Source organism: Mobula birostris, chromosome 1, assembly GCF_030028105.1.
Source record: "Mobula birostris isolate sMobBir1 chromosome 1, sMobBir1.hap1, whole genome shotgun sequence".
Taxonomy (NCBI): Eukaryota; Metazoa; Chordata; class Chondrichthyes; order Myliobatiformes; family Myliobatidae; genus Mobula; species Mobula birostris.
Window position 1 is genome coordinate 211,218,353 of NC_092370.1, and position 15,567 is coordinate 211,233,919.

Here is a 15,567-nt window from a genome sequence, read left to right on the forward strand (position 1 = left end):
ACTCCCTATAGTCAGTTTTCAGGACCTCTCCCCCTTTCCTACCCATGTCATTGGTACCAATATGTACCACAACCTCTGGCTGTACTTGTTCCCACTTCAAGATATCATGGACACGATCAGAAACATCCTGGACTCTGGCACCTGGGAGGCAAACTACCATACGCGTTTCTTTCCTGCGTCCACAGAATCGCCTGTCTACCTCCCCCCCCCCCCCCAAACTATAGAGTTCCTCATCACTGCTGCCATCCTCTTCCTTTCCCTACCCTTCTGAGCCACAAGGCTTCTGTACCAGAGGCACGGGCACTGTTGCTTCCCCCACATAGGCTGTCTCCCCCAACAGTACTCAAACAGGAGTACTTATTGTTGGAGAAATGCATTAAATTAAGGGTATTTTTTAAAAAAAATGTACTTTGACAAGCACCACAGTCTTACTTAACAGAGTAAATGAAACCACTCTCTCTACTGTCAATGAGAATTCTGCATAAATTCTATCTAGAGATGGCCACATGACTTCATTGGAAGATGATATTGCTAGACTCCTGAGTAAAGGAAAGCTGCAAAATCAGGTTTTCTTTTGCCATTGCTGTCAGAGCAACCACTTGGATAAGATGAACATTATTAGCTTCAAGTGAATCAAACAAACAACATTACTCAAGGGATGCATTGTACTGTTGAACCTGGCATGTTTAAAACCTGACACAAAAATTAAAAGATACACAAGATGAACCCATGGGAAAAAAAGAGAGGATTAAAGCAATTTTTTATAGATGGTCTTCAATTCATGCTTTTACCTTGGTTTGTCAGAATAATTGTGTTCTACCTTTAACCATTCATTCTTGCTCAGACTGTATATCCAGGCATCACCTAAAAACAAACAACTTGTGCAATTAGTGAAATCTTGAAGCACACTTTTACATTAACCACAAGTATGCTGATTTACAATTTCCCTTCACCAATTCACACAGATTGAATTTTACTAACATATGGTTTCCACAACCTTCTTGTCACAGTCATGGTAATTTTATCCAGAACCTGAATACAAATATTTACGAAAAATTGAGTTGGGTGCCCAGAAAGATGCACTGCACTCTACATCTTTAAAAATGTTTCCACACAAGTTTCTATCACGAAGTGTTAACAGTTTATTTACTGAAGAGCTTGGAGCTATGCAATTTTCATAAAAATAACTGCATCCATTTAATTAATAACAACAGAAACATAAATGTGACTATCTCGAGGGGAAAAGACCACTTGGACCATATTACAATTTAAATGAACAGCACATCTCTAACAAATCTCTAAAAGTTCTCTGCTAGCAAATGATTAATGCAGCAAAATAAGAGTGAAACATACTTAACGGTTGTTTGTCAGTTGTGAAACCTCCAAACAGGAAGAGATGATCATTTGAGATAGTAGTGAGTGAATGCCAAGAGCGGCCAACAGGGATTTGATCGAGTGACTGTACCCTAGCAAATAAAAATTTGAAATGATAGACGATATTCTCAAAGGATCTGCAGTGATTCACTGAAAACCTGTACACTCTTGTAATCCAAAACTATATTTGCCAAAGCCCGTAACTACAGAAAGTTGTTAGCTTTAAGAATAATTGAGTAAGCAGTTTTATTTGTTCATGTAGCAGATTGTTCTTAATTTATACTCAGCAATGCCAAAATTAATGTTATAATATTTTATAAATATTAACACAGCAGAATTAGATATGGAAAATAGTAAGCTCTTAAAAGTGATACTAAATCACTAAATACTTAAAATTCATATACTAGACGACATGCATTTACAGTGAGGGGGGAGGGTATCAGGTTTAAAGGACAAGTGTGGGTAACTCATTTTTAGAAATCACTGAGCCTTAAGTATCACGGTGCCAGGGTACAGAAGAAGCAGATTTGATAGTGGCGTTTGAGACTTTCAGTTAGGCACATGAGTATGCAGGGAATAGATCCTGCACAGGTAAAAAAAAAGTTTAATTTGGTATCATATTCAGCACAGACGAGCTGGGCTGAAGGACCTGTTGCTGTGATGTTCCGTGTTCTACAATACTGCACAAATTATTTCATAAACATCTGAGTTACTAATTTTAAGGCATTCTTATGCATCTTTGAACGCTAATGGAAACAGTTGGATAAGTTATCTTTTAAGAATAATATAATTTAATAATTGAAAAAATAACATGGTTCTCTGAATAGTTCAGCAAAGTTATTAGGTTTATGAACGAGAAACTTCAGGAAGTTCTAAACGTAATGGTCAGTTGGTAGTTTTCAGCCACTGTGATGATGGCAGCTTTATAAATGGCCACACCACTCTAGAGTGAAAACACAACTTGGTTTCCTGCATTCAAACGATTAGTCACATGTGGATGTCAGGTGGAAATTAAATAAACTTGGGTGGGACGCTCTGGAGGTCTCAATAGCCTATAGAGTAAAAGGCTCACAAAGAGTTCACTTTAATAAGTTCCATGAGGCACTCAATGGCTGAGACTATCACACCAAGAAACTGTTGGCATTTTCATCCACAGAGGTGCTCCTATAAGCAACTTAAGGCTGAAAGAAAATCTCAGGCACATCATTCTGTGGCCACTTTATTAGTTACACATGCTCATTAATACAGATATCTAACCAGCCAATCCTGGCAGCAACTCAAAGCATAAAAGTTAAGTCAAGAGGTTTAATTTTTGTTCAAACCCAAAAAAAAAAGAGGTTTTGACCATAGAATGATTGTTAGTGCCAGACTACTGATCTCCTGGGATTTTCACACATAGTCTCTAGAGTTTAGAGAGAATGGTGCGAAAAGCAAAAACATCCAGTGAGTGGCAGTTCTGTGGGCAAAAGCACCTTGTTATTGAGAGAGATCAGAGGAGAATGGTCAGACTGGTTCAAGCTGACAGGAAGACACCAGTAACTTAAGTAACCATGTGTTACAACAGTGGTGTGCAGAAGAGCATCTCTGAATGCACAGCTCGAAGCTTGAAAAGTAAGGGCTACAGAAGACTATGAACATACATTCAGTGGCCATTAGGCACAGGAGGTACATAATAAAGTGGCCACTGAGTGTATATTGAGGTTGAGGAAGCTGGGGAAACATGGTGGTAACTAATTCAGCAATTAACTATCATGTAAAATAGCAGTTCCCAGTTCCGAGTACACCAATTTCCTCATGGGAGGGGGAAAAGGGATAGTTTACAGATGGTGGCAAGATTTTCATAATATTGAACAATTTCATTAGTAGCAAAAATACATAAACATTTACTTAATGCCCTAGCTGCCCCAGACAAAGCAGTTATTGAGAGTGCCCAAAACACCCCCAAATCCTCAGGAGGAGTGCTTTGTAACATCAACAGCAGCTTTTTTTGGGGTGGGGGTTGAGGGCGGCGTGGGAGTGTTAGTTGATCAGTATTCTTGACTGTGAGAGTGTAGAGTTTAGTAAGGGTTGGAAATCACTTGTAAAATACAAAATAAATTACATACACTTCATTCCATTCCCATCTGTCCAAGTCAAGGTAATAGAGATCATTGGTCCTGACATCCTTAAATAGAAATGGTGGGAAAGAAGTACATGAGTGAATGTTGATTTATAAATGACACAATGCAATGTTTTGTTACTGGAATAGACGTATCCCTTCAGAAAAACTTGCAATGGAAAATTTTGATTTAAATTGTCTGTTACTTCAATGCAAAGTTAACTTTACTACTTCATAGTTTCTTTCATTGTACAGATATACAATGAGTGCAGAGAAGAAAGTAAGGATTATCCACAGTGGAAAGAAACACATTTATATGCTACCAATGCTATACATTGGCAGCCAAGCTGCACTAATAGTGCGGGAAAGAATACTTAATGAAAGTGTTCAATCACTCTCCTAACTTGTGATCTGTAGAAAGGGGTAATGCTTTGGGTTATGAAAAGGCACGTACACTTGCAGTAGAATAATTAATTTTTTTGACTTAGGTAGTCACTTTCAGGTTTTTAGTATTGACTTCCCTGGATGTTAAAGATGGAGTATTCAACAATATGACACTATTGAATGTTGAAGATAGATAGTTGGACTCCCTCTGTACTGAGCACTGGTGTAGCATATATAATGCTGGTCAGAGGCAGGTACAGTGACAATATTCAAGTATTTCGACAGCAGTTGAGTGGCAGAATGCTACAGGTTACGTGCTGGGAAATGGGATTAGAACTGACGGCTGGCATACGAACAGTGGTCTGAACAACCTGTTCCCATGTCATATGACACTATAGCAAACCAGTAGATGTGGTGTATTTGGACTTGGAAATCTTAGATTAGATGCCACGCAGGAGACTACCGGACAGAATAACATTTTAAGATACCCAAATTCTAGTTGGGAGATCCACTTGGGTTATATTCTTAATTTGTTTTAATGTAGCAGATTTGATGCAACCAAGTGGCTTGCTAGATCATTTCAGAAGAGAGTTAAAAATTAAAATCACATTGTTGCTGATCTGGAATCATTTGTAGGACAGTCTAGTAAGGGTGCCAGATTGCCTTCCCTAAAAAGAAAAGCCTGTCTTGGGTGGACCCTACTGCAGAACCAGTGACCCATAATTACAGAATCTGTTTGAAGTGGCAACAAGAAAAAGTCATAAGAAAGGTTCAGAAGACCCTCTCAGCTATAAACATTGTCCTGAAATTCTATATTTCTGTTCCATGCACATTTACTAAATCGGAATTCAATTTGCTATATGCTTGTAGTTTTGAGGATCATGTACTCATTTCCATTTAATGTCAATTTTTGATCATTTAAATCAATTTAAGTTACAATACCTTGTTAAAAAAGACATTAAGCTCTAATGTCAAGAGTCTATACCACGACTCACCTACGCATTTTGCAGAAGTCCTGGTGTTTAGAATATTGGCAATAGGCTTAAAATATCAACAGCATCTTTTACTCCACTGTCCTCCCCTTAGGCTTCTAAATCGAAGTGCTGAACTTGTGCCAGTTCAAAGCAGGCACAAATGCAACAGCCCCATTTAAATGAATGGGACAAATGCAAGGGAAGACTTAGTTTGTAAAACTTAAGCTCTATTAAATACTTCTAAGTGTATTTGCTTTTAGGAACAGATCTTTTAAAAAATATTTTTTATTTAGCTAAAAAACATGAAAAGAACTGTGTGGGGAGTGAGCAGTGGGTGAAACAGGGATGAGGATGGTGCAGGGTGGCTCTCATTGGTTGTCAGGACTAACATTAGACTGCACCGCTGCTGTTTGTAGTAGTAACATCATCTAAAGGCAGGCAGCAGGCCAGTAATGTTCGGATAGCTGAAGATCTGCCCAAAATTTCCATCAAGTGCAATGCTTCCAATGTTTTCATTATAAATATTACAGAATCAACTCAATATTTTGCTGGAAGGTTAATCAAATAACGTACCTGATATCTTCCTCCAAATACGTAACCGCGGTTCCCAACTGTTGCACAAGCATGAGCTGCTCTAGGTGTGGGGGGCTTTCCCTATTTAATACAATAGTACACATTATGACCTACTACCACTGAAAGAATAGTACTGCTATTTTGGGGAGCTATTGGGTGCTGGTGAAATCATTCTAACCAAATAAATGTTACACAGTAGAAAATACTGCAACAGACTAATTGTGCAAAGAAAAACAGATGAGAAATAAAACCCAAAAATGCTGGAAATGCAGATGCAGCTCAGTCAGCATCTCTGGATAGAGAAATAGAGTGAATGTTTTCAAGTCTTTCATTGGAATGCAGAAATGAGTCACAGAGGCCTAAATGGTCCATGCCAACTTCGTTGCCCAGTGAGCAAGTCTCATTCTACTCGTGTTTGGCCCACAACTCCCTCAACCTCTCCCATCCTAATTCTTCCAACAATTTTTTTCTGCACTCATTCTAGCTTGACAACTTCTGTCCTATAACAGAGACCAAAATTGTACATAACCAAGTTTAGCCTCACCAATATCTTATAAAACTGCGACATAACTTCCCAGCTCCTATACTCAGTGCCCTGACTGACAAAGTCTAGTGTGCTAAATATCACCTTCACCAGCATATCTGCCTGTGAAGCCACTTTCAATGAACTATGCACTTGTAACTCCTAGGTTGCACTATCATAACAATCCCTCGGACCCTACAATTCACTGTACCGAGCCCTATACTGGCTTCATCTCCGAAAATGCAATACCTCATATTACTCTAGATTGAAAGCCACTTGGCAATTCTCAGCCCACATAACTAGACGACCAATATCCCTCTACTTTTTCATAGTTTTCTAACTATCTACACTACCCGTTTCAGTATCATTCACAAACTTAGTGACCATGTCTTGTATATTCACATCCAAATCACTTATATAAATTACAAAGGTCCCACCACCATCACCTGTTACACACCAGTAGCATAGGTCTCCAGTCTGAGGAACAACCCTTAACTATCACCCTCTGCTTCCTATCACTAAGCCAATAAGCTACCTCCCCACCCCACTCCATGTTCCCTTGCAAAAAACCTTCCAGATTAGCCTGCCATGAGGGACCTTGTCAAAGGTCTTTCAAGGTCCATATAGATAACATCCACTCCCTACCCTAATCCATGCTCTTGGTTACCATCTTTAAGAAATATGAGATTTGCAGACACATAACTTCCCACATACAAAGCTGGGATGTCCCGGATCAGAACCGGTCTCGCCAAACAGTGGTGGATTGTCTCTCAGAATCCCCTTACCCACCACCAACATCAAACTCACTGGCCTTAAGTACAGTGTGTTAGTTTTCTAGATTTTTCCTGGTTCTGATGACTAGGAAACACCAACTCAGTTTATCTCCTCACAGATGCGGTCTGCCATCCTGTCCCTCCCCTCCCCCCACAGCTACTGTTTTTATGCATTTTTAAAAGAATGGATACCTTTGTAAGGGGCTGAGACCATGTAAATGTTTCAAGATCAATAATGTGGACGTGATTATTCCAGCCTCTTGGATGACTTGCATTCTGAAACAAACATTAACCGTTTCAACCTCACTGTTTAGTGACACAAAGGAAGACATTCTCAAAACAACATAAAGAACTATTTACCCAAAATGATGATTCATCAAATTCAAATGATCCATGGCATTTCTCTTGAGGTTGATAACCATAGCCACCAAAGAAAATCACTCTGGAAGAAAAATTAGCAGTAATTACAATGAGATAGGCAAAGCAGGTGAGGCAGGATAGAATTTATAAAGTCACCATTTTTCGATCAGCAGTCTCATTGCTCCAACAATCAAGGTTCAATCCTGACCTCCTGGTGCCTCAAAGTGAAGTTTGCATGTTCTCCCTTTGACAACACAGTCTTCCTCCTACAGTTCAATAAATTAACAGGTCTGTAGGTTAATTGCCCTGAATGTCTAGAATCTAGGTATGAACTGATAGGAACGCTGGGAGGATGAGGGTAAAAATGGGTAATTGATGGGCACAGACATAGTGGGCCGAAGTATCTGTTTCTGTATCTGTTAATGACCATGAAAAGGATAATTGATTCCTTTCTATTAATCTATTCATGACCATGAAAGATCAATAAATTTATCGATTTTTTTTCCCCCATACTGACAAATGTTATACCAATGCCGTCATCGTCTTCGTCTTAAACCCATCAAATATAACCCTACTGGGCTATAGGCCATCAGTAGCAGCTTGCCAGAATCTTCTGTCCTGGGCCAGTCTTTCAAGATTGCCCATGTGTAGCTCATCTTTTTGGTGTAACCTTCCTTCCCTAGGGATGAGGTGTTTGGAGTTTTGTTGCGTTTCTGTAGCACTGCGATTTTATGGGATGGGATTGCTAGCCCCATGCCCAGTCCTCCTGCTTTCACAGCCGGGCTTGGGACAGTCAAAGATGGAGTTTTATACCAATGCAATAAATGAATAAATAGGATTTTGTTTTTAAGATTTTCAAAATTTTGTTTCCATGTCGCCGTGTTGTCAATCTTCAGTGAGTATCCTTTGCTCTCACCTTTGCTATTACATGAAATTTTCATAGAAACATAGAAAACCTACAGCACAATACAGGCCCTTCGGCCCACAAAGCTGTGCCGAACATGTCCCTACCTTAGAACTACCTAGGCTTTACCCGTAGCCCTCTAAACTCCATGTACCCATACAGGAGTCTCTTAAAAGACCCTATCATTTCCACCTCCACCACCGCCGCCGGCAGCCCATTCCGCGCACTCACCACTCTCTGCGTAAAAAAAACTTACCCCTGACATCTCCTCTGTACCTACTTCCAAGCACCTTAAAATTATGCCCTCTCGTGCTAACCATTTCAGCCCTGGGGAAAAGCCTCTGACTACCCACACGATCAATGCCTCTCATTATCTTGTACATCCCTATCAAGTCACCTCTCATCCTCCATCGCTCCAAGGAGAAAAGGCCAAGTTCACTCAACCTATTCTCATAAGGCATGCTCCCCAATCCAGGCAACATCCATGTAAATCTCCTCTGCACCCTTTCTATAGTTTCCACATCCCTCCCGTAGCGAGGTGACCAAAACTGAGCACAGTACTCCAAGTGGGGTCTGACCAGGTCCTATATAGCTGCAACATTACTTCTCGGCTCTTAAACTCAATCCCATGATTGATGAAGGCCAATGCACCGTACGCCTTCTTAACCACAGAGTTAACCTGCACAGCAGCTTTGTGTGTCCTATGGATTCCGACCCCAAGATCCCTCTGATCCTCCACACTGCCAAGAGTCTTACCATTAATGCTATAAATTTCCTAAATTGACTGGACTTTAGTTTCCAAAAAAAAATCTAAGAATCTTTAAATCAACAATTTTTATCATACCTTTAGATTTCTTTCATTTTGGAGACAATTGTGTATTTTTAATATGTTATTTACCTTATGAATTTACTAAAATCATCCTGCTTAACAAATATGAAGAATTAACTGAAAACAGATTGAATCTTTCTGGAACTTATCTTGGGGTCTTCATGTTCACTTATTTATCCAAAAGGTCAAAGTAGTAATTACAATAAAGTCACATTCAACCAAAACATCACATACACCCGGTGCCCACTTTATTAGATACATCTATACACCTGCTCATTAATACAAATATCTAATCAGCTAATTATGGCAGCAACTCAGTGCATAAAAGCATTCAGACATATCAATAGGTTCAGCCCTTATTCAGATGGTTGATCTGAACAGGGAAGAAATGTGATCTAAGTGACTTTGACCACAGAACTATTGTTGGTACCAGAATGATCTCCTGGGATGTTCACACACAACAGTCTCTAGGGCTTACAGAGAATGCAGCAAGAAACAAAAACATCCAGTATCAGTTCTGTGGATGAAAACACTGTTAATGAGAGTGTGTCACTGGTTCAAGCTGACAGGAAGGCAACAGTAACTCAAATAACCACGTGTTACAACAGTGGTGCACAGAAGATCATCTCTGCATGCACAACGCATTGAACCTTGAAATGAGTGGACTACAGCAGCAGAAGATTCAAGATTCATTTATCATCAAAGAATGTATAAATTATACAACCTTGAGATTTGCTTGCTCACAGGTAGCCACAAAGCAAGAAACCCAAAAGAATCCAATTAAAGAAAAAAAATAAAAATAAAAGTAAAAGACCAAGGCTATGTGAAAGAGAAAGAAAAAAAAATCATCCAAACAATTGAAGCGAACAACAACAGCATTCCCAACCAAAACTGAGTCCTCAGATCTGAACCCCAGAGCAGCCCGGAGTAGGCCCAAAGCCTTGCTAATCAGTTCATATTAGTGGGCACAGAGCACAGCAGCCGGGGCAGTCTTCATAGCCTCGGCACTATGGAGGGAGGAGTGACCTTCGCAGAGAGCAAGTGAGGTCGGTTCTCGTCCCAACCGACACCCTGTCTTTTCAGTCTATCTGGGCAGGCGTTTGAATTGAGCCAACAACAGAACAGTGAAAGGCCCCACACCCTGGATAAAGGAGTGAAGATTGTGTGCAGCGAGCAAAATCGGCTCTCACCTTTGATCTGGGCTGGCATTTAAATTGACCACACTGGGTTCCACTCCTGTACCTAATAAAGTGGCCAAACTTTATTATAAAAATTGCTGGTGAACCTAGCAGGCCAGGCAGCATCTCTAGGAAGAGGTGCAGTCAACGTTTCAGGCCAAGACCCTTCATCAGGACTGCACCTCTTCCTAGAGATGCTGTCTGGCCTGCTGCATTCACCAGCAACTTTTATGTGTGTTGCTTGAATTTCCAGCATCTGCAGAATTCCTGTTGTTTGCAAACTTTATTATACTTGTTTAGAGTATGCATAATTACTATTAGGATTTCTCCAATTCACACTGTTCATCATCTCTATCTGTTGATTAATCATGTACTCACTTGTTCTTGTACACCCAGCAGCCAAGCTTATCTTTGGGTGTTGGTCGCATTCCTTTGAAGTTTTCTATTCTCTGCCAATGCAGTATTCTGTCTTTGGATCTCAGATTTAACATATATAACTACAGAGAGATGAAAAAGTAGTATATCAGGCTGAAGCCTACTTTATGGCATTGATGTCAAATGATTTAAATGAGAACAATGCAATTAAAAAAACTCAAATCTGTAATTTCAATCAATGATAATAACATGAACGGCATTATCACTTCTTCCTGTCCAGATTTTTGAGAACATAGCAATCGTATTATAGTGGTTACTGCTATATGATAGGACAGCAACAAGGGACAAATTTTACCTATAAAATATATCCAAATAGGAAGAGTCTGGGCAAGTATACAAAAAAAATACAGCTACCACTATTCTATAGTTTAACCTATAGCTATATCACCCTATAGTTTAAAACTTGGTTATTAATAGGATATTAACTGCAGATGTTCAGCTATTAGAGAAACTACATGCTCTGGTGCACAATTCTAGGACAAGAGGAAATAATTTTAAATGAGAGCCAGACCATTCAAGGGGAATTTCACACAGAGGGAAATGTCGAATTCCCTCAGCATATGGCCCTAGCCTCACCACCAAACAATTTATGCCTCTACTTTCTGTCATGTAATCTGTTGTGATAATGTGCTGATAAGATTACAAGACCACCCTGTGTGTCAATGAGAGTGGTGCCTCCTTCCCTGAAAGGCTGAATGCCTTCTATATACAATTTGATATAATGAATAATGTGACATAGAGGAAAAGACCCTCTCCCTCAAAGAACGGGCACCCTGTCTGGCCACAGCCGAGGAGGTGAGGAGGATCCTAGCCAGGGTAAACCCACACATAGCTGTGGGGCTGGACAACATATCTGGTCAACTCCTGAGGAACTGTGCGGCTCTGCTAACAGAGCCGCACAGACATCTTTAACATCTTTGCAACAGTCTACTGTACCTCCAGGCTTCAAGGCAACCACCATCATCCTGTTGTCCAAGAAAGTGACAGTAACAGGCCTAAGTGATTACTGCCCAGTGGCAAGGACCTCAACAATCGTTAAGAGTTTTGAGTGGCTGGTAATGGATCATATCAATTGGCCAGAAGCATTGTAAATGAAGGGCAGGATGCACTTCAACTACAGCCAAGCATTCAATACCATCATCCCCTCAAAACTAATCAATAACCTTGGCCTCAATATCTCCTTATGCAATTGGATCCTCAATTTCCTCACTTGCAGATCAATAACATCTCCTCCATAATCTCCATCAGCACAAGTGCACTACAAGGCTATGTGTTTAGTCTCCTGCTCTACTCTCTTAGTCTCTCTTCACACCGCGTGCCTAAGCACAGCTCCAATGCCCTATTCAAGATCACTGTTAACACCACTGTCGTAGGCTAAATCAAAGGTGATGATGAATCGGCATATAGGGAAGAGACTGAAAATCTGGCTGAGCGGTGCCAAAACACCAACCTCTCACTCAATGTCAGCAAGACCAAGGAGCCGATTATTGACTTCAAGAGAAGGAAACCAGAGATCATCGGAGGATCAGATGTGGAGACTCACTTTCGAGGACTATTCATCTCATGTTCTTAATATCTGTTGCTTATTTATTATTGTTTATTTCTTTTTGTATTCGACAGTTTGTTGTCTGCTATACTGCCAAGTTGGGCAGTTTTTCAGTAAATCTGTTATTGTTGTTATTCTATAGATTTATTATATTGTTGTTGTTCCTCTGTGCCTTATGGTGCATCAGGCAGCAACCTTGCCATACTTTAGCATTGTCTGTTTTTTTTTAAAATTACGAGGCTGATTTGCTAGCTTGATGCTCAACCCAGAATGGATGGAAAGCATGCAAGGAATCAGCTGGATTCAAACCCTGGCCTTCAAGTCTGGTGCAGATATCACTACACCACCAGCCAGCCAATTTATTAAGTATGCCCATAAGAAAATGAATCTCAGGGTTGTATGTACTTTGATAATAAATTTACTTTGAACTTTGAGGTATTGTTGAGGATCCCTACCATCCATTCCACAATCTCTTTGGCCACTACTGTCAGGAAGGAGGTTCTGGAGCAGCAGGACTAGGACTGCCAGACTGGGTAACAGCTTCTTCCCCCAAGCTGAGAAACTAATGAATACCCTGCCACCACTAAGGTCATATCACTAGGGTACTGTTTACCTGTGCTGTACTCTTTACATGCATTTTGAATGATATTTTATTAACTTATTTGTGATAATTTTTGTTTTATGTGCTGTCTGTGATATACCGTACATCTTGTGGGTGCACTGTAGTTTGGAGGAATTTGTTTCATTTGGTTGTATATACAAATGTACGTACAGTAGATGATGATAAACTTGAACATCTGAGAAGAGCTGGAGAATGGACATCAATACTCACAACCTTCTACTGAATGTGCAGTTGAGAACATCCTAATGTGCTGCACCTCTGCATGGTGTGAAATCTGTACTGCAATGGACAGGAAGGCTCTATAATAAGCAGCTAAAGCTACCCAACACATTACTGACACCAGCCTTCCCACCATGAAGGACATATAAAAGTGTTGGAAAAAGGCCACCAAAAATCCTGAAGGATTCCACCCACCCAGCTCATGGTTATCAGAGGAGAGGCTACACAGCCTCTATGCTAGGACCACCACAATCAAAAACAGTTACTTACCCCAAGTTGTCAGGCTGATCATTAACTTACCCACCACCACTACTTTATCATTTCCTGGCAGTCATCTGAGGTACAGATACTCCTGCACTTAGTGTCACTTTACATACATACAAAACATATACAAGCCATTCTTATGTATTAACATTGTGCTTTATTACTGTGTTCTCAGCTGCATCAGATCCAAAGTAACAATCATTGTGTTCTTAACAGTCTTGAATCTTGAACAGAAGGTGCAAGCCATATGACTGTCTGTTTTTAAATATAACAGTGTGCATGTGTTAATGCTTTTTAAAAATCAGTTTTCTCACAATATTAAAAAACACAATAGTTAATCACAGCAGCATTCTAACTCAGTAAATTTAAAACTACCTCATTTGAGTTGCCTATGGCATAATGCCCTCCAAATAAATACAGCACTCCATCCACACAAGCTGCACAACTTCCTGACATGGACTGAGGAACATCACCTGTTGTGAATTTCTTCTTCCTGTGAGGAAATAATGTTACTATTAATAGGTATTCATTTGGCAAGAAAGGTTTTTCATGATCACTTCAGAGAGGCTGCTCTCAAATGAAAGATGCAGTGTTCTCCTTTCCTTATCTGTGTTTAGATACCTGTCCACTGAAAAACACTATTGCAGAATTGAATCCAGCTTTCACTGTTTTCCTCTCATCCAGATCCTACAATTCTTCACCAGTCAAGAGCTACATGGAGGGGAATAAACAGTCAAGTGTGGGCCAAAACCCTACACTGGGACTGGAAAGAACGGGGCAGAAGTCAGAACAAGGCGGTGGGGGGAGGGGAGAGAGTACATGCTGTCAGGTGATAAGTGAGATTAGGTGAGGGGAAGGGGGTGGGGGCAAGTAAGAAGATGCATGGATAGGTAGAAAAGATAAAGAGCCGAAGAGGAACCAGAGCGAGGTGATGGCCAGATGAGAAGGGGTAGAGGGTAACCAGAATATGAAATGGGAAAAGCGAGGATGATGGTATTGTTGTTGTAGTCTGGTGGATTGACCTCTATAAGACAGAGGCCAAATGGTAACTCTCAGACACCTCTACTTACTTCTTGTACAGGACCACTGAGGAGCACCAGGCCATTGTCCCGTGCACAGTCACCAACCTCTTGACTGTGGAAATCTCCTATCCACTGGCACCAACCTCAGTTCCCGTACCCTGCAGTTAGTTTCTATATCTTACAAACCTATCTGTCCCAATAGGCCCATTGTTTAGGCCTGCTCCTGTCCCACTGAACTCCTGTTTGCATACCTCGACTCCATTTTGTCTCCCTTGGTTCAGTGCCTTTCTACTCACAGGTATACCTACAATATTTCACATGCTCTTCATCACGTCCAGAACCCGGCATGGATTATCTTATTTTTACTTTGGGGATACAGTCGGCCCTCCTTATCTGCGAGGGATTGGTTCCAGGATCCCTCGCGGATACCAAAAAACGCGGATGCTCAAGTCCCTTATTCGACCTGTCTCAATGTGGTGGACCTTAGGACCTAGCGGAACCCCGGACCCGCACCTGTCTCAGTGCATTGGGCATTAGGACCTGGCGGCGGAGCTCTGAATCTGCAGTGTTTCTGTTCAGGAAAATAATCACGATCACGATTTAAAATAAAGTGGAAATAATAAAGCGATCAGGATGAGGTGAAACGCCATTAGTCATTGGAAAAGTGTTAGGCTAAACTCGGTCAACGATCGGAACAATTTTAAAGAATAAAAAGAGAAAGGCCCTGCCCGATTAAAGCTACAATTATTATGCAACAACGCAGTGGTTTAATTATTGGGGTTTGGGTTTTTGATCCTCCACATCAACCCAGCAGGGATGGACAGCGCGCTCGGGAGTGGTCTGTCACTGGATCGAACTCGGGAACTTCTGTTCCCGAGCCCAGCACTGAAACATATGTTTCGTAAGTATTTTATATGCATAGAAAGGTAAAATATATACTATATACTAAGGCAAACGTTTGACTAACTGACGCTAAATAATACCGGATGTACCTATTCCGACTTACTTAGTAAGAGAACTTACCTTTGCCCCCCCCCCGATCCCAATCTACGATGATCCACGCACATCCTCCCATATACTTTAAATCATCTTTAGATTACTTATAATACCTAATACAATGTAAATGCTATATAAAATAGTTGTTATACTGCATTGTTTAGGGAATAATGACAAGAAAAAAAAGTCTGCACATGCTCGAACAGCAAGTGCTGGAAGAGCACTTCCGGGTCTTCTCGATTCGCGGTTGGCTGAATTCGCGCCTGCGGAACTCACGGATAAGGAGGGCCGATTGTACTCAGCCCCTACATACTTCCATCCCTCATCAGGAAGGCCTTAAAGCTCTCTGCTTCTTTCTACCCAACACACCTAACTAGTTCCCCTCCATCTGGCAAAACTGGTTCTTACCTTCAATTTCTCTTTCGGCTTCCCACTTTCTTTAAATCAAAGCAGTAGCCATGGGCCCCAGCCATGCCTGACTTTGTCAGCTACA

General features: G+C 40.8%; 1 protein-coding gene across 5 annotated transcripts in view; it reads right to left on the minus strand.

The window, feature by feature from the left end:
* The window catches only part of LOC140204226 (kelch domain-containing protein 2-like), a 46,461-nt gene that overhangs the window by 16,269 nt on the left and 14,625 nt on the right, over window positions 1-15,567 (minus strand). For all 5 annotated transcript variants that reach the window (XR_011887564.1, XM_072270764.1, XM_072270773.1 and 2 more), the window contains 8 exons: window positions 13,432-13,545; window positions 10,349-10,467; window positions 7,060-7,141; window positions 6,892-6,975; window positions 5,404-5,484; window positions 3,480-3,538; window positions 1,354-1,466; window positions 792-864 (listed from right to left, as the gene is read on the minus strand). Coding sequence is in view for 4 of the 5 variants with exons in the window: in XM_072270764.1 (XP_072126865.1) it covers window positions 792-864; window positions 1,354-1,466; window positions 3,480-3,538; window positions 5,404-5,484; window positions 6,892-6,975; window positions 7,060-7,141; window positions 10,349-10,467; window positions 13,432-13,545 (725 nt within the window). In the remaining variant the exon portion in view is untranslated. The remainder of the gene's footprint in view (window positions 1-791; window positions 865-1,353; window positions 1,467-3,479; window positions 3,539-5,403; window positions 5,485-6,891; window positions 6,976-7,059; window positions 7,142-10,348; window positions 10,468-13,431; window positions 13,546-15,567) is intronic.